Here is a 25,180-nt window from a genome sequence, read left to right as displayed (position 1 = left end):
CGTATACTACTTATTAATCTTATTAGTTTAATGTTTCATTAATGAACGTAAAATGTAGGGGCCATGTACCATCTCTACTGGAACACTTAAGCATAAAGGGACACTTTCAATAATAATACCAGGATAGCAGATGTAAACCAGGTCTGTCCAGGTGTTACAGGAGAATTTTCAAATATAAACATAACCCTGACTCATTAATTAGTAAGAGAACCAGTAAGAAGTTACAGCACGGTCAAGGAGAATACAAAGGGATGATAAAATGAATTGGCAGATAAGAAACTGACAAACTGGTCCACATCCACAGGATAGTAAACAGTTGCATTCCAGTGGAAACAATTTGCATTTTTGTGGATAAAAATCATTTGCAATACTCTCAGGTTTTTCAATTTACAAAGTTTAAAATAACTCGAAGATGATGTAGGCTTTATAGGACACCCACTAATTTTTGCTCACATCGAAGGCTTTCACAGTTTTTCACTGCACAGGTAAACCTGGGATGGCTGGGCAGCCAAGTTAGGTGTTACATGGTCTCAGTATTATTTTTTTCATGTGGTTTTGGGCTTACCGTTAATTGCTGCTGTGTTAGAGTTTTAATTTTTCATTTTATTCTTGGACCGATTCCTGTGTCTTGGATCCAAAAAACGCAAACCAAACCCATTGCCGTCGAGTCAATTCCGACTCATAGCAACCCTCTAGGACAGAGTAGAACTGCCCCATAGGGTTTCCAGGGAGCACCTGGGGATTCAAACAGCCGACATTTTGGTTAGCAGCCATAGGTCTTAACCACTACATCACCAGGGTTTCCATAATGCCTTTTAAAAAGAGGATTTTTATTTACAAAATGACAATTTTATTTTATAGTTTATCAAGCTGCAGAATCTTAAGTGCCACTCCTCTTTCATATTTGAGGTTGTCCTGAACGTAAGCTGTTGCTGTTCTGGGAAAAAAAAAAAAAAAAAAAAGCTACTTTTATTCTGTTTCGGTTGCCTGCGCCGAGTAGCTGGATGCATTTTGGTTAGAGGAGCTGAGTAATCTGCAGCTGTTCAAATACTTGAGCCTTTAGGTTGATTGTGGATTTTGCTTTAACAACCCGCTTCTTCCCCTTGAAAGAAAGAAAGAAAATCCAGCAACAGCCAACTGCGTCTACTACTTTTTTTTTTAGCTGTTGTTTGGTAAGCTGCAGTTGTACTTTTGTAACCAGAGGCTGTGTTTATTTTCAGCATTGGCAGTTCTGCCTAATGAATCAACTCATATTGCATTCACAAAGGGAGATGCCGTTTCCCTCCCTCCATCTGTTTGCCAAATGTGTGTGTTCCCTCAGCTCCTAGTGGTGGTTGCACTAAAAAGAGCCATTAACGGAGGCGTGTTCACTTTCTGAATTCTCAGTCTCCGTCTGCCTGGATTGTGGTATTGTCCCCTCATGGTTCCGTAGGGGTTGTTTGAGGTTAAAGCACAACACCTGTGATCCTAGAGAAAGAGAACTTAATTTGTTTATGAGCCATAAGACTGGCTCTGAGTTACTGATAGCTGTAGTATGATTCTTAAGCTTTGGTTTGGTCATTAAGGATGGGATGTCTGTCCCTGTGTTGTCATGGGGATTAAAATTACCTTGGAGAGGAGATGCGATCAGTTGAATCTTGGTAGGCTGTCTAAGACTTTAGAGCACCAGATTTATTTCAGATACACTATACTTTCAGTAAATTCTTCTTTAATTCTTAGTGATGGTATGGAGGAAATTATTTTATTAGCAAAATTTGGAGGTGTCCTTTTTTTTAACTTTTAGTCATATATTTAAAAAAAAAAAAGAAAGGCCAAACCAGTTGCCCTCAAGTCAATTCTGACTCATGGTGACCCCATGTGTGCAGTGTAGACCTGCGCTCCTTGGGGTTTTCATGGCTGTGACATTTTGGAAGCAGACCGCCAGGCCTGTTCTTCTGAGATGCCTCTGGGTGTGTTTGAACAGCCAACCATTTGGTTAGTAGCTGAGTGCTTGCCCGTTTGTGCTACCCAGAAACTTCTATTCTCATATTTAAAATAAAAAAAAAAACCAAACCAGCTGCCATGGAGTCGATTCCGACCCATGACAATCCCATGTGTGACAGAGTAGAACTGTTCCATAGGGTTTTCTTGGCTGTAATCTTTATGGAAGCAGATTGCCAAGCCTTTCTTCCAAGGCACTACCGGGTGGCTACCTGTAGGTTAGTAGTTCAGTGCAAACCACCCAGGGACCTATTCATGTATTAGTTAGTACTTCTCAAGCTTTAATGTGCCTATGAATCAACTGGAGGTTTTGTTAAGGTGAAGATTCTGATCCAGTAAACCTGGGAAGGGGCCCAAGATTCTGCATTTCTACTCAGTTCTGGACCACACTATGAGTAGCAAGAATTTCAGGTGAAATAACATCAGTACTTTCTGTGTGGTCTTGGAAGCAAAGCGCGGGATGGCTTTGTTGGAATTCAGTATTAGACTGTCAAGCGGAAATGCTTGCCTCATCACTGGTAAGGAACCAGGGAGAAGAGCCAGGTAACTTTTCAGCTCCTCCCCAGTCAGCCAATTCAGATCTTCATGTTCTAGTTCTGTTATTTTGTTTCAGATTTTGGAATTTCCAGAACATTTTTACATACCCCATTCAAATACGAAATTTAAATATTTTCAAAGCAAATTACAAGTTATTTGGGGATTCTGTTACTTATGTATATATAACAGCAATTGTGTTCAATTCCTAGTGACATGCTCCACTTTTTGATATATTACACAGGTTTTTTCAAAAAGATAATTTCTCTTGAATTTGATTTTATGAATATTTTAATATCATTCCCTCTTGGGTACCATTTCACTTAGCTTACTGAACAGTTTTGGAAGAACTGAGTGTTATCCAAGAAATCTTTTGAGTACTATTAAATGTTATTACTCTATTCTGACCTAGATAAGGGACAGTAAACTCTTTTTGAATGTAAGGGCACTGACCCATCGAAATTATGAGCTGTTCACCTTACACACACACACAGACACACACACACACACAAACAATAAAGAACTTAATTTAAGCACTGCATTTATCTGTTTTACCCTCCTCTCATTCCCAAAAGACTTCTAATACATGAATTACTCTGAAATTTAGAGAAAAACTAAAAAAATATGAAACTTGCTTTTTATGTGAAGAATAAGGATCATGAGAAAAACACTTCAATACATATTAAAAAAAAATAATACTGGCTAACAGAGGGAAACCAAGAAGATAACGAGAGAAAGAAAGAAAAAAAACAAACAAACCACTGCCGTCGAGTTGATTCTGACTCATAGTGACCATATAGGATAGAGTAGAACTGCCCCATAGGGTGTCCAAGCCTGTACTCTTTATGGAAGCAAACTACCACATCTTTCTCCTGCCGAGCAGCTGGTAGGTTCAAACCAAGGGAGAGAGACATACCTAAATGGGGGGAATCTAGACAGACACGAAGGAGAAAGGGGCAAATTTACACTGGTGAAGTGAAGAAAAGACTCAGGTTGAAGAGGAGGGAGGCTCAGTAGATTGTGAGGCAAAGATGTTATCTAGAGTGAAACTCTTCCTTTCCCTGTTCTTTGGAAATTTCATTAGGACATCTAAAGTTTAGCAACTCTTGCTGGCACTTCCACTGTCAGAAGATTTGTTCTGAACGAGAATCTACATCTGCCTAACAGAGTGGAATTATCCTGAAGCCTGCCTTGATCTGGCCACATCAAGCCTAGGGCCCCCGAGGCCATGACCCAAAAACCAAACCTGTTGCTGTTGATTGACCCTGTAGGACAGAGCAGAACTGCCCCATAGGGTTTCCAAGGCTGTAATCTTTATGGAAGCAGACTGCTACCTCTTTCTCCTGTGAAGCAGCTGGTGAATTCAAACTACAGAACTTTTGGTTAGCAGCGAGCGCTTAGCCACTGCACCACGAGGCCATGACAGTTATACTTTATATCTAGGTTTTATTTTTTACTTGCAATTCTTTTTGAAATAGGTAAAGTGTATTTTTCCATCCCTATTTTCACAATATAATTGCTCAGATAAAATTTATTATTAATATTCCAGGTACTAAGCTATAATTGGGCATCAGGTTTCTGAGTGATCCATGGTGGGCATAATTTTGCATGTGCTCTTGAAAAGATGAAAAAAAAGTTCTATTTGGATATTTTTCTGTTTATTTTTTATATTTTACTTATTTTTTTTCCAGCCATCAAACACAAACAACCTGTTGGGATCATCCAAAAATGACTGAACTCTTTCAGTCCCTTGGTGAGTATTTTTTTTTTTTAATAGTTATGAATTAACCTAAACAACTGTATACAGTTGTCCCTTTGTATCTGTGGGGGATTGGTTCCAGGACTCCCCACAGATACCAAAGTCCATGGGTGTTCAAGTTACTTATATAAAATGGTGAAGTATTTGCATAAAGCCTACGCATATCCTCCAGTATACTTTAAATCCTCTCTAGGTTACTTATATTACCTAATATAATGTAAATGCAAAGTAAATGCTGTGTAAACAGTTGTTATACTGTATTGTTTAGGGAATAATGACAAGAAAAAAAGTCTGTACATGTTCTCCCCCTCCACACTCCCCCCTCGGACTTTCCATTCCTGGCTGGTTAAATCTGCGGATGGGGAACCTGAGAATACAGAGGAGAAACTGTATTCTTCAATGGAAACAGCTCACCAGCTTTTCTTCCGTTGCATGTTATGTTTAAGAGCATGTCAGTGACATTTAAAGGCAGTTTAACTTCTAAGAAAAAGTGTGATTTGAAATAGTGCGAGCCAAAGAGAATTGATATAAAAGGAGGAATGTAATTATAGGTCTTGCCACCCGTACATTGTCTTCTTAAACTTCAGCTTACATGCAAAAAAAATGATAATAATAAGAACAATTACAACACAGCAACCTCCCACCCACTGCTTTAAGTTCACTTTTTATTTATTAAATCTTATCAAATTAGTTTTTGTTTTGTCCTAGTCATTAAAAAGCTTAATTCATTTCAATATAAAAATGCAGGAAAATACCTGGGATAAGAATTCTGATCTTGTTTTAATTTCTGATAGATCATGACCCTGAACTGATCTGTTCTGGTGGCTCTTAAAGAGTTTCCTTTTTGGGTAGTTCAGGGGAGAGGGAGAGCAGCACCATGGTCTCCCCACTCTTGCTCCAACGAGAGGGGCACCACTTTTCTCTCTTTAAATGTTGAGCTTTCTTTGGGTGGGTGAGGGGGGCTGCAGAGTTTAAACAAGCAACAGAAAGGCCACAATGGTTTGCATAGTTTATAAAATGAGAGAGCAAATTTTGATGATTTTTGCATTTTCTTCCAACTCTGCTAGTCTCTGATACTCTGCTGTTAGGGGACAGAGAACGAAATTGTAATATCCATTGTTTCCAAGGATGTGAATATTCATTATAGGACAATGTTATCCAGGTCTATTAAGGGCAAAAGAAGCAAATAGATCGGGACAGAAGAAACAGACCTAAGACTAGCTTCATGAGTAGTGAGACCTACAGCCCAGTTGACAGAAAACTAGTTGTCCCTGGGGAAAATACCCCTGGAGGAGAATCCAGCTTAGTAGCAGAAAAGGAAGGACTGTTAGCCTACAGTGTGATGTATTCACTAAGCAACCAAAAGTCAATAGCTATGCTTTCTTTCCCTCATCTCTCTCCTTTTCCTATTTGAAAATACTTTCTTGAAAATTTCCGTATAGCAGTCCTTTAAAATATACCTCAACATGGTGCCAATGATCATTTAATTATTTTCTTAAATGCTGTGGAATTTAGGGGAAGAGTTTTTAATGCTGGCAGACATAGTATTTTTCCATTATCTGAAGTATGCAGATACGTTCTTGGCATTCAGTGTAAGTGAAATGATAAACATGCTTTTGAATTGTTCCCTTTTCCATTTCAGCTGACCTGAATAATGTACGTTTCTCTGCATACCGTACAGCCATCAAAATCCGAAGACTGCAAAAAGCACTATGTTGTAAGTTATTCTACCAAAGTTACTCTTTCTGCTCTTTGGATTGCCTTTAAAAAAAAAAAAAAAAAAAAAAGGAGAAAGATACAAGAAGATGGTGATGTATTTGTAGAGTTAATCTGATTTCATCGTATCTTACTCAAGGAGTTGGCCATGTTTCTATAAATGCTTTAGTTTTGCTGCATTAGCATGCAGGAGTAAAACATGACCATACACCCATTCTCAGGTGTAGAACAAAATTAACCAAAATGCAGGAGTAATATAAAAAGCTTTTCAAAAATTATGCCACCGCCCAATTTAGGAGGATCAAATCAAAGAATCAAAGTAGTTGGTCATTGCCTTTGTAGTACTTTGTATCCATTTTGAAGTGTAGGATTCCAAACAGTTTGACTCAATACGATCATATAATAAAGAACCACTAGAAATCACATTGTTGATGCTACTTTGAACTGTCACATTAGAAAATTAGGTAAAGGGCCCTGTGTTTCATTAAATATCTCTTGAGGCAGTTAATATTATCAATATGAACTTTTCCTGCAGAGAGCGTGTTCAGAGTGATATTCTATGGTAGTCGTTTTACCAAAAGGTGGGCTTTTCCCCCTAAAATAACAAAAAGTAAGTAGAAACGTGAATGCTTCCCACAGAGAGCGTGTTCAGAGTGATATTCTATGATAGTCGTTTTACCAAAAGGTTGGCTTTTCCGGCTAAAATAACCAAAAATTAAGTGGAAACATGAATGCTTGTAACAGAACATAGATTTAAGCTCTCTGGATTCTACTTGTGTTTGTACTTTTAATGATTGAGTCTACGCAAAGAACATTCAGGCCTTGTCAGATAGTACAGAAAGTGACTTTTGCCTACGCTTTTAAAACAAGGGTAATTTGAATAATTGCAATATGCATTCTTGCTTGCTACCTTTTCTTAACAGTTGTTATATGTCTAGGCAGTTCAGTGAAGCTCTGAAAATTACCCTTAGAAAAATGTGAGGGTGGAAAAATCTGCTCCTTAGGCATCAGTAGAAATTTCAGTAAATTCTAAGCTGGCTACGTGAAGACAGTTGAGGAAAGAGAAGTATAGAATCAGAGAAAACATAGCAGTGAAAAGTTTTAAAACAAGAAGAACTTAAACTCGATGTGGAAGAGAAGTATAAAGGACTGAAAAAACATCTCCAGATGAGGTGATGGAAGAAAGGAGGAGCTGACCCCGACACCTGCACACTCAGCAGAACCCCAAAGGTATTTAACAAATTGTAGGAGAAGTAGCAAGTGCTTGCAGAGTTACTAGTACAAAAAATGAAAGCCAACACACTCCGGCTAGTCATGTGTATGTTAAGCCAGACGAGACTAGGAAATGAATTACAGATGCACAATAGGGGTATTGAGTCTTCTCATGGAGTCCAGGGTGACAGCACTTTTGACACAGGCTTGGCTGCATGTCCAGTATCCAGCTGACAGGCCTGGGAAGGCCCTCTCAGGCCTGATAAGCTATAAGATGAGGTCAAATAACCCAGCCACAAACTCTCCATGGACAGAAGCCTGCTTTGCCTCATATCAACATGGTCCCAGTTTTCAGTAATACTTCTGGATGGATAAACATACGAATACATTTGTTGTTTTCTTCTACTGGTTCTTGGAACCCCTAAGAGGGTGGGAGTGAGGAGTTTACTCCTTCAGTTCATCTCTTCAAACCTGAGAGGAACACAAGAGAAACCCCTCCAACCTCTGAAGTAGATGGAATTCAGTAACACACAGTTACAGAGTGCTGGATTGTGTCTGGTTGTAAGCCTTGGAAACACCTGGCGTCTCCTTTTCCAGCTGTCTTCTGCCCCCACTGCTCTCCAGAGCCTTTGTGCCACTTGCTGAGTGCATCTGTTGATGGTTAAGCTACTCCTTCCTTTCGCGTCCTTTGTGTTTACCTGAAATGCCCTGACCCTTCCTCGGCAATTGTCTTATCCCTTTATTCCTTGCAAATACTGTTAAAAATTTACCCCTTTTGGAAATGTTCACAAGGTAATCCCACCTGCCTTCAGTTTTTTCCAGAGCTTTATGGTTGCCCGTAACGACTTTCTCACATAAGCGACATGTGCTTGCCTTTGTGTGATAGTGGAAAGTTAGGAGGATTGCGGTTTCCACTGAGGACTGATTTAGGGCAGAGGTTGTTGGTCGTTTGTGTAAATCTCCACCCAGCATAATGCTTTGATGTCACCGTTCTGCCACTGTTCATTTATATGTGGTTCTCCAAGATTGTGCAGGAGATAAAACAATGTAAAGGAACTTGTTTCCCACACTAAAAATCCTAAATTCAGAGAGAGAAAGAACACAAATAAATCACCTTATGACAGATTCCTCTTTCTCTCAGAATGGAATGGCCTTCACCTCTGCCAATCTCTCCATCCGTTAGCCACATTCTATCACGTTCACAGCACTCCAAGGAGGCTCTAGTCAGTTCTGGCTGAAGGTTGAAATGACAAGCTCTGTATTCTCTTCCTTCTGCCTAGAGAGCTCTTGTCCTAGCTTTCACTGCTGATACTCTTCCCGCAGCTGATACTTTCTCATCCTTTAGGTCTCAGTTTAAATGTCACATGTATAGTTTGATTTAACTAATTTATAGTTCAAAAGCATGCAGAATTAAATGTTATATTATTTGTTGTTGTTGCTAGGTGCCATTGAGTTGATTCTGACTTCATAGTGACCCTATGTACAACAGAACCAAACACTGCCTGGTCCTGCATCATCCTCACAATCGTCGTTGTTTGAGCCCACTGTTGCAGCCACTGTGTCAGTCTATCTCGTTGAAGGTCTTCCTCTTTTTCACTGACCCTCCACTTTACCAAGCCTGATGTCCTTCTCCAGGGACTGATCCCTCCTGATAACATGTCCAAAGTATGTGAGACATAGTCTCACAATCTTTGCTTCTAAGAAGCATATTATTTAGGGATATATTTATATATATATATATATATATATACACAGATGTTTTTAACATAAGTTAAATACAAAGGTTAGTGGTTACCTCTCTGGAAGGGATGTAATTAAGGAGGTTTTCCAAGTGACTTTAAGGGTATTGTCAACATTCTATTTCTTTAGCTGTGTGATGGATTAATAGGTGTTTGTTCTATTATTTTTCTTTGAATTACACATATGTATTATGCATATTCTTTTGTATTGTAATTTAAAGATGCTGTGTGATAGGTAATAAAAGAGAAGCAAGAAGGAAATAGTTTCAGGGGGAGGGAGATTCTCTTTATCCCAAAGAACAAGGCAAGCTTCCTTGAGGAGGAGGCAAATTAGCCAGGCATTCACAGCCAAAACAGACACACAGGATTTAACTCCTTCCTTTCTTGCCCCTATTAATCAGGAACGCGCAGAGTTCAGTTAACATCAAGTAATGGAGTCTGAATGGAGCAATTTTTGAGCTATTTGTCCAGTATCTAGGAACTGCCTTAAAGTCAGTTTAGGTGTAGTTCGAAGGTCATTTTTTTTTTCATAAATTTCTGATTCCCCAGGTCTTTGTTCCTCAAGCTCTCATAGTGTTATATTTAATGTTTGGAATTTGTGGGGGGAGCTACAGAACCATTTTCTGTTTCATGAAAGTTTGGAGATAGGGACAGATGTATGCTTTACATAATATTGAAGTCAGATTGAAGGCCAGAGGGAACAGGTAGAAAGTAACCAAGGCTGGGCTGTGGTGGTAGGAAAGTAAGTGAGTTATGGATGTGTAGGACTTTCTGGAGGAGAATGATGGCTGGTGGGATTTGGTGGTTGGTAAATTATGGAAGTGAAAAGAAGGAAAGGAGTTAGGAAATCTCAGGAGTTACAGACTCATGGTCTATAGAAGATTGTAATGTCATTACCATATCTCAGCATACAAAGAAGGCAAGGCCTTTATTTGGAACATATTAAGGTGGAGGTTCCTGAAAAAGAATGATGTAGCTCTAGTTGGGAACTAGGAAATGGGCATGTGGATCAGACACTCAGATTGGAGATCAGGATGAAACAGAATCTGGAGTTATCCAGAGAGAAGTAATAGTTGAAGTCATGAAGGTGAGTAAGGGCTTGTGAGTGGAAGACCAGATGTGAAACCCTGAGCACCACCTATGTTTCTGCACTACTTGGGGAAGAGGAGATAGATCAAAGAGATGGAGAACCGGAGAGGAGTCACAGAGGTCCAAGGCCGGGTACTAAATGGTGTTCACCTTTGCAGAAAAGGACAGTGATGATGAATTTCCATTTGATTTCTTCTGCTGTATATGTGGGATTAAAGAAAAGCCAGGAAGTTGGTTAGAAAATGATTCTGCTGTTTGTTTCATTTACCACACGACTGAGCTGTCATTTGTCTCCCTTTGAAAAGAGAAAATCATAATTTTCTGTGATTTAACTGTAGTCAGTTCTTTAAAGGTGCCTAAACGTGACACACTTCAGAAAGATGTATGCCTGGCTTAGGCACTTTGACAAAGTGTCAAAGTAAATCACTAAAAATTGAAGCCATGACAGTCCGTGGGATGCGGCAAATCCCTGTCACAGCCTCTGAGTATTTAACACAGGAGACTTTTCTGGAAGAAATACAAGGAGAGCCTGACCCAGGAAATGGTCGTTTTGGAATTTCTTCTGTTGTTGCTTTATGCCATGTAGGGATGCAAAAGCAATGCTTTGTTCTTGGCATAATTAGTATTGGAATTCAGAAAACTTAGAGCATTTTGGGAGTGTTCGGACGGTGGTTTCTTTGTATCTGGGGATTTGTAGATGTGCAGCCACTATCATTTATTAAGCATTTCCTTTTGTCAGACCCTGTGAAGAATGAATTTGATAGTGCCCCTGCATTCTAGAAGCTTAAAATGAAAACAGTATAAAGTTCCAAGAAGTGGGGTGACAATAACTAGCTGCCATAGAGTCAACTCCAACTCATGGTGACTCCATGTGTGTCACAGTAGAACTGTGCTCCATACAGTTTTCAATGGCTGATTTTTCAGAAGTAGATAGCAAGGCCTTTCTTTTGCAGCACCTGTAGGTGGAGTTGAACCTCCAACTTTTCAGTTAGTCGCCAAGCACGTTAATCATGTGTACCACTTAAGCATTCCATGGTGAAAATAACAGTGAAAATTCCAGGTGGTTCTTAGATTTTTTTTCTGACACCATCTCTGATTCATGTGAAGCTTATGTGAGTTATTTTTGTTATGAGCCTAAGTTTTACCAATGATATATTTGACATCTCAAGGAAATAGATTCGACTTGTATCTACACTTGTGCGTGTTATATGTTTCTTTCTCTCTCTGTCTTTCTTTTAAAAATGTCTTCTCTGTTGAGTATTTTTTTTTAAATCATTTTAACCTGTATAACTTTAAAGCAGTTCTTTTTCACTGCAGATAATTTCAAAAAAAATTCTTTGGTGTTAAGACTGCCAGCGTGGACATGTTTCATGAACATTTCAAAAAAAGTCAAAATTAGTGGTTATTCATTGGTTAAAGTTAAATACAAAGAAGCTATTTGTTCATTTTATTTAACTGTCAAAATATGTCATATTTTTTGAGAAAACGATTTTGCATTAGGCAACAAAAAAAGTAGCTGGTTATATTAAAAATAAAAAGTTCCCCGCAACTTTTTTTTTTTTTTTAACATTAAAAAGTTGCATATGGAGCTTTGCCTTACTCTTCTGTGGACCCCTGGATGCTCTAGCACCTGGCCATTCCCACTGTAGATGTTCTAGACATGAAGAGTAAGATGGGGGCAAATAGACAAAGACCAATAGATGTGGGCCTGCACTGTGCACCTCTACTAATTCAGTTTAGCTAGAGATGGCCTATATGCTGGAGCATCATGGGAAATAAACCAGATTAGGGCCAGATTGTGAGGGCCGCATATCTCAGGCTTGGTTCAGTAGGCACTACACAACTGTTATGTTTCTACAGAACTCATTTTTTTAAGCTGAGCATCTTGAGAGGACTTTATATCTCATGATATACACATGGAGAAATTCTGCTTAAGAACCATTAGTTTGGCACAATATAAAGGATGAATTGGAAAGTGAGGTGGTGAGCAGGTTTTACGCAGGAATTAAGATAAAGAGAGCAATAGAATATTTGAAATGTTATACCCTTTGGAGTAGATTTGGAGATTTATGCCCTTTTACATTTGAAAGCAGAAGGAGCCTGGAGAGGAGAAAGCCAGAAAAGAAGAGAAAAATTAGCATTCCAAAGAGCAAAAAAATGGGATAAAACTGAAAAGTGAGAGAGTTCAGAGTCAAAAGCATGGGAATATGGATCAAAAAGGACTTTAGAAATGTAAGAATGGAAATGGCACTAATTCTAAAAAGAAATTGAAATTAGCTAAAAAGGAGAGATCCTTAAACTGAAGAATCCAGCTTAATTCTTGAGACTAGAAATGTTTTTGCTTCATTGTTGTTGTGTAATGTAATTAATGTATGCATTCCTTTTTTTTATTTGATAAGTGGATCTCTTAGAGTTGAATACAACAAATGAAGTTTTCAAACAGCACAAGCTAAACCAAAATGATCAGCTCCTCAGCGTTCCAGATGTCATCAACTGTCTGACAACAACTTACGATGGACTTGAACAAATACATAAGGACCTGGTCAATGTTCCCCTCTGTGTGGATATGTGTCTCAACTGGCTCCTGAACGTATATGACACGTAAGTTTGTGTGTTTCCCATTAAAATGCAACCATTGAAGGAAATGTGTTGACAAGAGAAAATGTCCAACATTTTTAATGTGAGTTTAAAAAAAAAATTGGGTACTTAAACTTTTAAAGTACTTTTCCCGGTAGAAATACTTATGTAAATTGTTGGAAATGAACGAGTTTCCAAATCATTGGGCTCTTAACCAGCAATAGATCAAAAAAGCATGTGTATGTTTATTTTAAGATTTTGCTTCCAGTTTATAAAGGCTGCTATTATTAAAGTTATGTTTGTATTCCTCTCATTTGTAAATGATGATATACCAGAATGTCACATTTTTAGTATTGTTATACAAGAAGCTAAGCCAGGTTTCCTTTGCCTTCTTCCAGAATGACTTACAGTATTCCTTCTTCCACAAGACAAAATTTTTTATTTCTTGTCATAAATTAAAATAATCTATTGGCTCATTATATTCTGCTCTACAGCCTTTGTTTGGCAGCTTAATAGTGATTTTGAATGACAGTTAAAGAGATTTGTCATTTGTATTAGCTTTATTTATTGCAATGGTAGGTATATGTATACAACCACACATTGCTTAATGTCCACGATACATTCTGTGAAATTTGGACGTTGTGCGAACATGAGATTGGATGCTGCTGCCTGCAAGTCAAAGGATACACTGTTACATGGTAAACTTTTTATTTGTAAGTAGGGAAAGTTCATATCTAAAATAACAATACAGTACAGTACATACATAAGCCAGTAACATAGGCATTTATTATGACTTTTAAGACGTGTATTGTAGGTTATATATGTACTGTACCATTATACGCCTGGCAGCGCAATTGATTTGTATACAAGAGACATGTTACCTCTGCTATCTCCCACTCTCCAATCTGGATTTCTGAACTCATTTATAACCTTATGGGACCACGGACGTTGCCCAAATGGATGTTATGTTGCACATGACTGTTCATGGTGTTTTAAATACTTTATGCTATTGGACACTCTAATATCTGGGAATTTAATTAGGTATTCAGTATTACATAGAGCACACTCAAATTTTTACATAACTCATTTGCCATTAGTTTGGCCCTTTTGAATAAGACAACGCATTTGTGAAGTAATCAATCCTACAAAGACCTGCTGTGGGCTGACATTTCTGAAACATTAGGAATTATTCAGTCTTCTGGTAGGGGGTTAAAGTATGCAAAGATGAAATAAGAAACTTAGAACTATTGCTTTTCTCACGCACTAAAAGTTATTTTCCATTAATTAGCCGTATGAAAATTTTGTCTCTCAGTCTTTTATTTGATTTAGAGAAAAAGAAGAGAGATGATAGTTTATAAATGCACACATTCAGCAGCTGGTTAACTCTGTATAAGAAGTAAATGATGATGAAATAGCTTTAGAGATGATTTAACTAAAATTGTACTTATTTTTATTAGAAAAATATTTTTCCATATTTGTAAATCTCACAACAAAATATTTTTTTGTAATCAAATTGCCAGAGGCTCTTAAGAAACTCACAGAACAGATAATACGACTGTTTCTGTTACCATAATGAATATTGAATTTACTGTATTCCTGTTTATCTTTTAATCAGTTTCATTTTAATGCCAATTTTTACTCTTCTAGAGCAAAATATTAACATTAGCATTAATCTGCCATTAAGTTGCTCTTCAATATTTTAAGCCTTCCAAAGAGACATCTTCTATAGTAAATTCACCAAAATAGCTGGTCATTTTGGTGTTTTAACTACAAAGGCTATCACTTACTCTTATGTCCTAGGAAGAATGCTGAATTCATAGAACACTTAGTAGTTTCATTCAGCCCCTTGGAGTATGGTAGAGGTGCATGTTTTGAGCTGTCTCTAAAGAAGAACCAGGAAAGATGTTCAATCATTCTCCCTGGGCATTATCTACAGCTCTAACGCTCGTATGCCATTTTCCCTGCACAGCCTGAAGGGAATAGTGCCACTTAGTTGGGAAGGAAGCAGTGTATGAAATGTTGCGATTCATGTTCTAGGAGGTTAAATGTTGGCGTTTTTCCACTCTGCACCATCAAACGTGAACACATGGGAAATGCTTCTCTAAGATACTGTTTCTTACTTAGAAAGACAGTATCTTGAAATTTCCCATTTTCCATTTTAATGGAAAAAAATCTTTTAAGACACATTTCCCATGTCAAAGAAATACAGCAAAGACCATACTGGGTCAGAGTGGTGCCCATTCATTCTAGCGTTCAATCTCAGATAGGGGTGGTGTTGTAGTTGGTTGCCATAAACTCGGCACCGACTTACGGCGACCTGATACATAACAAGATAAAATGTTGCCCGGTTCTATGCCATCTTCATGATCGTTGGTATGTTTAAGCCCATTCTTGTGGCTCTTGTGTCAATCTGTCTCATGGGGGGTTTTCCTCATTTTTGTTGACCCTGTACTTTACCAAACATGAAGTTCATTTCTAAAGATTAGGCTTTCCTGATGACACGTCCAAAGTAAGTGAGCCTAAGTCTCACCATCCTCACTTATAAAGAGCATTCTGAAAGTAATATAGTTACTCTTATGACAGTAGTCTCAGATGACCAGAGTCGATAACTTAACTTTGTGAAATTTTTCTAATAACTTTGACTTATTCATTTATCTAAATGAGATTATTAACTCTTTTCAAGCCATAATGCCCTTTGAGAATCTGATAGAAACTTTAATCTACTCCCTCCAAAGCACCAGGACATTTATGGACCTCTAAGAAGTCCGCAGAAACCCTGGTGGCGTAGTAGTTAAGAGCTACGGCTGCTAACCAAAAGGTCGGCAGTTGAATCCACCAGGCGCTCCTTGGAAACCCTATGGGGCAGGTCTGCTCTGTCCTGTTGGGTCGCTATGAGTCGAATGAACTTGACGGCAACGGGTTTGGGTTTTTTTTGGGTTTTACTATGGTGTTGTCATGTTTTGTTTTGTTTTTTTCTCTCTATTCCAAGATGCATATAATTTGAATTTTATAAGGTACATGTTTTTCTAGTTAAACTAATTTCAGTAGTTGCTTTTGTAAACTATCAGGGAATCAATATGATACTTAAACATTAGATTATGCTTCTTACTCACTAGTAAATTTTATTGTCTCCCTATAGTCTCTCAAATCTAGAGATGTTATTTAACATTCAAACTCTCTTTCACCTAATCCCACATAACCTGTACAAGTTTATCAACCATTTAGCTTTGTTGCAAGTCCTTGCCCCACCCTAATGAGCCTGGTCACTGGTACTCACACACCTGCCTCTGTCCCCTTGCTCAGGTCTTTTCTGTGATACTCTGATTGCTCCTTGGAGCAATCTGGCCATGTCATGTCTTCAATTTTAGGCTTATCTCTTCTATCAAATGTTGTGAGACTAATAACTAGTCAGTGATCCACTAATGGCTAATCAGCCACAGTGGTCTTGCACTTGATTTCTTTATTTCCACGAAAGAATCTTTATTTACTTAAAAGTTGGTCTTGTGTTGTTTTTTGGTTTTATTTTTTATGATTCTCTAGTTGTCTTCTTCTCTTGCCTCCCCAGCTAGTTTGTGAGCTTATCATGAGTCGGGTTGATGCTAGGATCACAGTAAGCCTTCATAAACGTTGATGGTGGAATGAATGATGATTGACATGTTCAGTAGTTTCCTGATGATGTTCCTTTCTTTAGTGGTTACAGTAGACTGGAGGGCATCCTCTAATGCATATCATTTTGATCATTTTCCCTTAAGACATTGCTTTGTCCTTAGCCACATTCATGTACAAGTCTCAATCCATTCAACACAGCCTTTTGTTATCTTCTGCAGGTCCTCTGATTGTGTTGGAAGAATAAAAATTTGATTTTTGAAGGGAAGAAAACAGACATTGTCTATTTTCATGTTAAAATTAGGAAATGCCTAAAGATATAAAATGGAAACACAATTTGTAGCATGGTTCAGTTTAAGAGTCATTTGAAACTAGTATTTCTGTAATTGTGAGAAACTAGGGTATATATCCATTTAGAAATTATTATTATAATGACTTCTAAAATTTAGGAATAAATTATTTTACTGGTCAATTCTGAATGTTGTACACATACATTGTAAGGATGTTCAATAAGTTGGTTAGATGTGATTTAGTATACCATATTTTAATGCAAATAGCATGTGCTTTCTACCTTAGCTTACCGACTACTCCCTCTCCTCCCCCCAGGTATTTTCCTATGGGTGCTAATAAAATTAGCATAGTGTGCTTACAAAAATACCTGGGGGCAGGGGGAGGGGGAGCAGTTGGCAAACAATTGTAGAAGGTGTGTGGTATTTGCATAAAAATACAGTAGATTATAAACTCCAGGCTACTGAGGGACTATTTTGACAATATATTTTACCAATCCCTAAGCAAATTTTCCTTTTTTATTTATTTCACACTTTATATGTTATAGTATCTATACAGAAACTTATTTGAGTATTTGTAATTTGAGAATGGAAGAATTTCAATTAGCATTAATAGTAAAAATATCAAAATCAAGATTTAAATATAGTTTGGCCATAAAACTACTTAAAACTGAAGTTAGTGCCTGGATGGCATAAACAGTTAAGTGCTTGATTACTAGCTGAAAGATTGGCAGTTTAAACCCACCCAGAGACGCCTCTGGAAGACAGGCGTGATCTGCTTCTGTAAAGTACAGCCTTGAAAACCCCGTGGAGCACAGTTCTGCTCTTACGCACATGCCGTGGCCGTAAGTTGGAGTCGACTGGACTGCAACTAGCTGCAGCAGCAACAGAATTGAGGTTACATGTTTTTTGACTTGCATGCATTACGGCACGTTATATGTTTGTATAATTTGGCATACTTTCTTGTTTCTTGAAAAAATGTAAGAAAATAACAATAAATATCTAAACTGAACAATGAACCCTAATCTGAACTAATAAAGATGCCGCTAAAGGCCTTTTTTCTGGACTGTGGGTTGTTCCATAGCAAGGGTTATATCTTATTAACTTTTTTTAAATATTTTCTGCATTTCCCTTTCCCCGTTCCCAGGACCTAGTGCTGTGATGGACATTTGATAGACAACTCAGTAATTCCTTGATAAGTGATGGAATAAAGAAAACTCTCTGCTTATAAAGATAAAGATTTTCTTCTAGGCACCTTATATGTTGAAATTGAAATGATCTCTCATGAGCGTATGTGTGTAACTATTTCCTAAAAACTGAAAACTAAACCTATTGGCATTAAGTCTATTCTGACTTATAGCAACCCTATAGGACAGAGCACGACTGCCCGATAGGGTTTCCAAGGAGCGGCTGGTGGATTTGAACCGTCGGCCTTTTTGTTAGTAGCTGAGCTCTTAACCAGTGCACCACCAGGGCATTTTGTATTCAATTATAATAGGATGCCTCCCCAAATAGAATTCCACACCTGTCTGTTTAAGAGCGTTGTATATTATAATTGCAATAGTACTTTATGAAAAAACTGCATGGGCAGAGACCAAGATAAATGAAGACAATAAATTTTAAGTATTCGGCAAGTTTATAAGCCTTCAGTATACGGTTAATTTTCTAATCAATTTTCTTACATTTGTTTTTTGATAAGTCATTAGTGCTCTCTTGCTGTTTATGAAGTCTCGTTTGTTTTTATATATACTTCTAGCTATCTATTTTGGGTCTTCCATTTATAATTATTAACAGATAGCTTTTAACTCCCAGTAATTATAAATTGAAATCTTTTCAGCTTTCTAATTGTTGTTTTCATTTTGCTTTAATTCATTCTTAATTCATGAGTTATAATGTGACTTCAGGCTATGTATTCTTTCCTACTAGGTCAAGCACACGATTAAAATATCATGATATTACAGGATTGTGTTTTACATTAATTGATTATGAAATGTATAGATGCGGTAAAGATGAATAGTGAATTTTTTCTTTAAGATGAAATTATTTTTAATGACTTAAGAAAATAGATATTCAGAAATAATATACTGTATACAGTTTTAAATATAGCTAACACTGAGATACTTACCATTTCAGGGGCCGAACAGGAAAAATAAGAGTGCAGAGTCTGAAGATTGGATTGATATCTCTTTCCAAAGGTCTCTTAGAAGAAAAATACAGATGTAAGTAAGACCATATCCTATACCAGTAGTATTTTTAGTAATAATAATGATAATCATTTGTTAGGAATTGACTTTATATGATTTGCTGATAACAGTAGTTCCCATTTTGTTAACCCTTATTATGCACGTATCAAGCCAGACAGTGTATCAGTGCCAAGGACTTTGGATTTGTGTGGAAAGAAAAGCTTATTATGGGATTAAAAGGCGAGATGCCTTGTCGGAGTGAGAATGTATTACAAATTATACTTAATTCTTAGAATAATCTCCCCATAATATAGGTATCCTGGTTTTCAGTTTCCGGCTGAGAAAGTTAATGCTGTGTGATAGGTTAAGATTCTAGTCCAAAGCTTCACAGCCAGTAAGTGGTGGGGCTAGAATTTGATCCTAGCTTTTTCTAACTCCAAAGCCCAAGCTTCTTCTATTTCTGTGTACTTCTAAGTGCTAAAAAAAAAGATGTGAAGATAGATTAGAACCTTTATAGGCGTTATTGTTGCTAGTAGCTGTCCAGTTGGCTCTGACTCATGGCTACCCCGTGTATAACAGAAAGAAATGCTGCCTGGTTCTGCACCACTTCATGATCGTTGGTATGTTTGAGTCCATTGTGGAGGCCATTGTGTCAGTCCATTTTATTGAGGGTTTTCCTAACCTTCGAGAGCCCTGCACCTTACCAAACATGAAGTCCTTCTTAGCAGTCAGTCTCTTCATAGTAAGTGAGTTGAAGTCTCAGGCAATATTCTGTGATCCATAGGGCTTTCATTGGTTGATTTTTGAAAATAGATCACCAAGCCTTTCTTCCTAGTCTGTCTTAGCCTGAAAGCTTGGCTGAAATCTGTCCACCATGGGTGACCCTGCTGGTATTTGAAATACCAGTGGCATAGTATCCAGCATCATAGCAACACACAAGCCACCACAGTACAACAAAGGGACAAATGAACATTGGCATAGTGAGACAATAATCCCAAGTAACTATATCTTGTAGTCATGACAAAATAAAAAGTGATAGATTTTTTTTTTTTTGTTTCCTTATGTTTGTTTATATCTACCAAATAAATCAGTGGTGTCCTTTTAACTGTCAGTTAGTGAAGGGTATCTTGGCATCCAGACAGGGCACACGCTCTGGAGCCAGGGAGACCTGCCTTCAAGTCTTAGCTCTACCACTTGGTGGCTGAGTGCCTTTGGGCAAGTTGTGTGGCCTCATTGAATACTACCAGTCAAGAGGTTTAGGAAGGTGAAATTTAGCAAATTTTCTTCAACTGGAAAATGAAGATAACCATTCCTGCTTTGCAAAGAATTAGAGATATAGGTTGAAAAGAGCTGAGAAACAACAGTTGTTGAATAAACGATAGCCATTGGTGCTGTGTTCCCAAACTCTTAACTGCTGTAAAATATCTTTTGATTTAATTTTGTCCAATAAATCTGAGTAATTTGATCCTGCCATGCATATTCCCAGATGATTCTTTACAGATAAAAACCAACCAGTTGCTGTTAATTGATTCCGACCCATGGCAGCCCCATGTGTGTCATGGTAAAACTGTGCAGAGTAGAGTTTGCAGTGGCTGATTTTTTTGGAAGTGGATCACCAGGCCTTTCTTCTGAGTCACCTCTGGGTGGACTTGAACCCCCAACCTTTTGGTTAGCATCCGAGTGCGTTAACCATTTACACTACCCAGGGACTTCTCTTTACAGTTATGCCCAAGTATGTGGGGAGTGATATAGGGTAATTTATGAATGGGAATATACAAAAAAAACAAGAGGCTATGTGATCTGCCTGTCCTCTAAACTTAGTAAGTTTTGTGTCCTATATGAGCATGATATTGTTAGGTGCCATAGAGTCCATTTCGACTCATAGTGACCCCATGTGACAGAGTAAAACTGCCCCTTAGGGTTTTCTAGGCTGTAATCTTTACAGGAGCAGATTGCCGGGTCTTTCTCCTGCAGAGCCATTGGGTGGGTTCGAACAGCCAACCTTTCGATTGAGTGCTTAACCATTGCACCACCCGGGCTCCGATTAAAAAGAAAAGTATGTATTCCAGAATTGCTACGTGGGTATCTGATTTTGAATTCAGGTCTAGAACCTGGTGGCTTGTTTTTCTTATATAGTTTGACAAAAATGTCAGTGAAAAGGAATGAGGATATGTGTGAAATGAAGAGCTGGTTGTAAGATCAAGAGGTGAGGTTCCTTGATGGAGTGAGAGCTGAGTAAGCCAGGCAGAAAACAGCTTTGCACAAGGCTTTTGTCTTGTGGCACTGTATGTACCCAGAAGTTAAAGGGTCTTCACCAACATAGTTGCCAAAAGATTTAATTTCCAAAGCTAAAAAAGTTATTTCTGTGAATAAGAAAGGAGAATTTAATGAGAGCATTAATGTATTAAAATTGGAAAGGAGTGTTTTTTATGGTCTGTGAGTTTAAGTCTTCACGTGGTCTTGAAAGCATATAAAATTAGGGTTCTCTGAAAGAAACAGTTATATCACAGTACTGCATTTGTTCTGAAATGAATGCAAATTCAGCCTTTAGTCAGGAATCCTAAAAATGTATGCTTCATCTGTTTTCCTAGATCAGTGATTCTCTCCTCCCTTTCTTTTTAAGATAATTAGCAGGGAATAACCTGAGGCCAAAAGAGCTACAACAGAGTGTAGCAACAGAGCAAAAAATCAATTCTACAAAATGTAATATGTAAATTATCTACATACATATGCTCAAACACATCTGAAATAAGTAATCTTTCAAATGAGGGGTGTGTTTCGGCATACATAACTACACATGTGCTCGTGTACCGTAATGGAGACACTTTCTACAAATGCCAGGAAACATAATACTTCCTATTATTCAACATTAAACTTTCAGGTTGTGGAAGAAGCAAAAGCCCCTGCAATGAGAATTTCTGATATTTAATTTAATCCACTAAGCATGTCATTTTAGGACAATTAAATAATTGCTGTTTTGGGTTGAAATCTTTAATCTAAATCTTTACTGGGAGTATTGAAACTCTGGAGATGTTCTGGGGTTTTGTTTTGCTTTTTAGTTTGAGGTCCTTAGCAACTCTAATTCCTATTGTGATTTCCCCAGTGATATTAAAACACTTCCTCATTGTTATTTGCTTTGTTAGAATTGATATTCAAGACAATTTGCTCTTCAGACTCACTGGCAGAGGCAGCATCAGGGTCAGTTGGTATCCACCTGACTATTGATTTTGCAATGGCTGATGTGACCGCTGTAACCTCTCCTTTGCTCTTCATGCCTTCATGAAAAGATCCCTTGAATAGGTTCCAAAAGTATCCTTACTTTCCTGCCTAAAGCTGGTCAGCTTCCTTGCCTCATCAAAAAGACATTTATACATCATCCTTTTGAAAGGCCAGTTGCCTCTCTCATCCACTGATTTATTGGAATTTGGGTTTTAGATTGTGACTTATCTCTGACCCAGTCTCCACATCCTGAGACTTTTAGTATCTAACTACATCAAAATGTGAACTTTCATAAGAATTTAGGAATATGTCAAACTGTTTAAGGAATCTTTTTTTCTTGTGTTTTATTGATGGTTTTGTCTTAACAATAGCATAGTAATATTGCTCTCTGCCTCAAAAAAGGAAAATTGGGCACGGCTGATCTCGCTGAAAATGTGCACCTCTCCATAAAGATTATTAAACATATGCTTCAATTCTGTATTTACCTAATAAATCTCTTTCTGGGACTGGGTTTAAAATGGGGATCATAATAAGAACCCAGGATAAATATATTTTGGCTGTGATAGTCTTATTTTTAAAAAGTGCAAAGAAACAAGTAGAACTCTAAAACTGTGTAAAACAAATGATGATAAAAATTACATTTATCTCAATTGAATTTGCTTTCCCTATGTATGCTTATAATTAAAGTTGTATTTCATTATCATGATTGTGTCAATATCACCAAGTTTGGTTCACTTGTTTGAAAATTCACTCTTGACAGTGTTAGATCTAGTATTGCTGTTGTTGTTAGCTGCTGCGGGTTGGCCCCTGACTCATGGTGATCCCAGCACAATGAAATCGGACTGTTACTATCCATTGGGTTTTTCATTGGTTGATTTTTCAGCAACATTAGTCCCATTAAAAAAATAATGGTATCTTTTAATCTGATATTCATATATCAGTTAATGTTCAAAATGAGTTTTGTGACCCAGTAACTATTTACCCCACTTTCTCCTATTCCTGGAAAACTTCACATTTAAAACATTTAGATTTTTTTGAATTTTTTAGAATTAAGAAATTTCTTTCCAGAAAGTATTGGTTTCTATTATTAAGTGGATTGTTTTTATGTAAAATTTCTCCATACCTCAAGAGTAACTTACTTAAGTACATTAACATTTTTGCAGGAAATATGGTAATCATTTTAATCTTCAAAATGTTGTACGTGGTAAATAGAAGATAAGCAAATACTAGAAAGAAGAGTTATTATTGTTATTGAATCAAGAATATTATAAAACAGATCAGTGTTTTCTTATGAATAAGAAAGCTTAAGAATTATGTGAAAGTACGCTTTTTACTTTACAGATTTTTTAATAAGTCATTTAAATTTGAACAAATGTATTTCATTACATGAAGTAAAACAAAAATACTTTTTGTAACTAATAAGGAATGAGAAACTGGGTTTTCTCATAACATGAGATTCTCCTAAAACTAAAAGATAAGATACCTCCTTGTAAGATACCTCTTTGTACTTATAAAAATATAGTAATCTTTAAAAGAAGCCAAAATATATATTTAATAAAATATTGAAATTAGGAAGAAACAGAAAAGTTGATAAATGAGTCTATTAAAATTTAAGGTTTGCTATTTGAGGTTAATTTATTCCTCTGGTAGGTTGTGAAGGAAGCTTTGTTTTTGACACATTCTCTTTCTCAAGAAGAAGTGAAACCCTTATTGAGATCATAAAATTAACCCACATGCATTTATTGTACCACTGAAAAAGGAAGTTTGTATTAATTCATCTATTTATATGTATGGGCATCCCTGGGTGGTGCAAACGATTAACATGCTCCACTGCTAACCACAAGGTTGGTAGTTTGAGTCTACCCAGAGCTGCCTAGGCAGAAAGATCTGGTGATCTACTTCCAAAAAAAATCAGCCCTTGAAAACTATGGAGTGCAGTTCTCTGACACACATGGGGTCACCATGAGTTGGGATTGACTCAACGACAACTGTTGTTTTTGTGTGTGTGTATTGACATACAGTAGTAGGTTGTCCTAAGAAACGTGGTTAATCAGATTTCTAATCACAGACACACTGAATATTAACAGACTGTCCAGTCTTGAGCATTGGAACTCGGGGGAAAGTGCTTCTGATTCATGTCCCTCTGAAATTTTTTTTGATCTATAGAGCTAAATCCACTTAAGCAAAGATGTATTTTAAATAAAAGAACTCTATAGGCAGATGGAAGTTAACCCCTTGCCTCTCCTTGTAGATCTCTTTAAGGAAGTGGCGGGTCCGACAGAAATGTGTGACCAGAGGCAGCTGGGCCTGTTACTTCATGATGCCATCCAGATCCCTCGGCAGCTGGGGGAAGTAGCGGCTTTTGGAGGCAGTAATATTGAACCCAGTGTCCGCAGCTGCTTCCAACAGGTAAACACAAAGGATCACTGGGGCTTAGGATGTGTTGAGCAGGGTCTTAAGGATGTGCTGAGAAATGGAACAGGGAGCTTGGGCTAGAACCAATGGTGGAAGACTTAGGGGACCATCCTAATACATTTGTGTTTTATTTCTTAAGGCACGTTTGATTCAAGGGACCGTGACTGTCTCTAGGAGGCCGATTATTTCTCTTCAGATATAATATTGTTACTATGTGCCATGAGGTTGTGATTTGCCCGTTTTTGCCCTGACCTCGTCTCTTGCCACTCATCCCCTTGCTATCTACTTTCTAGCCATTCTTTCCTTCTTTTAGTTCCTTCATTCCTGCCTAGTGCCTTTGAACATGTGCCCTCTATGTAGAATGCTCTTCCTTAACCTCTGCCCTCCAACTCCCTTCCCATGGCTAGTCCTTATCCATTCTTTAGATGTCAGTGTAAATCTCACACCCTCAGAAAACCCTTCCCTGACCCCTTCAGATGAGGCTACGTACCCTTCTGTGTACCTTAATGGCCTCCACCTCTGCCTTATGATACTCATTACAATTGTAATTACATATTGAATTGTGTGATTGATTGTTTAGTGTTTGTTTCTCCCTAAATCTGAGCTCTGTGTGTTTATCCATCCCTATATACAGTGCCTTGCACATCATGGCCATTCAGTAAATATTTGCTAAATAAATTAATAAAAATGCCCAGATTTCTTTGTTGGCAAGATTTTTAGAAAATACAATTTAAAAGTAAGAGTCTTAGTTACCTAGTGCTGCTGTAACAGAAATACCACAAGTGGGTGGCTTTAAAGAATAGAAATTTATTTATTTTCTTAAGGCCAAAAGTCCAACTTTAAGGCGTAGCTCTAGGGGAAGGC

General features: G+C 37.6%; 1 protein-coding gene across 12 annotated transcripts in view; it reads left to right on the top strand.

Annotated features, from left to right (window-relative positions):
* UTRN (utrophin) overlaps positions 1 to 25,180 on the top strand; it is a 627,344-nt gene that overhangs the window by 534,197 nt on the left and 67,967 nt on the right. For all 12 annotated transcript variants that reach the window (XM_023729352.1, XM_023729345.1, XM_004368852.2 and 9 more), the window contains 5 exons: positions 4,206 to 4,267; positions 5,916 to 5,990; positions 12,429 to 12,630; positions 18,633 to 18,718; positions 24,153 to 24,310. In XM_023729352.1, coding sequence (XP_023585120.1) covers positions 4,206 to 4,267; positions 5,916 to 5,990; positions 12,429 to 12,630; positions 18,633 to 18,718; positions 24,153 to 24,310 — 583 coding nt within the window. The remainder of the gene's footprint in view (positions 1 to 4,205; positions 4,268 to 5,915; positions 5,991 to 12,428; positions 12,631 to 18,632; positions 18,719 to 24,152; positions 24,311 to 25,180) is intronic.

The sequence above is a fragment of the Trichechus manatus genome, unplaced genomic scaffold (assembly GCF_000243295.1).
Source record: "Trichechus manatus latirostris isolate Lorelei unplaced genomic scaffold, TriManLat1.0 scaffold00002, whole genome shotgun sequence".
Classification (NCBI taxonomy): Eukaryota; Metazoa; Chordata; class Mammalia; order Sirenia; family Trichechidae; genus Trichechus; species Trichechus manatus.
This window is presented reverse-complemented; position numbering and strand designations above follow the sequence as displayed.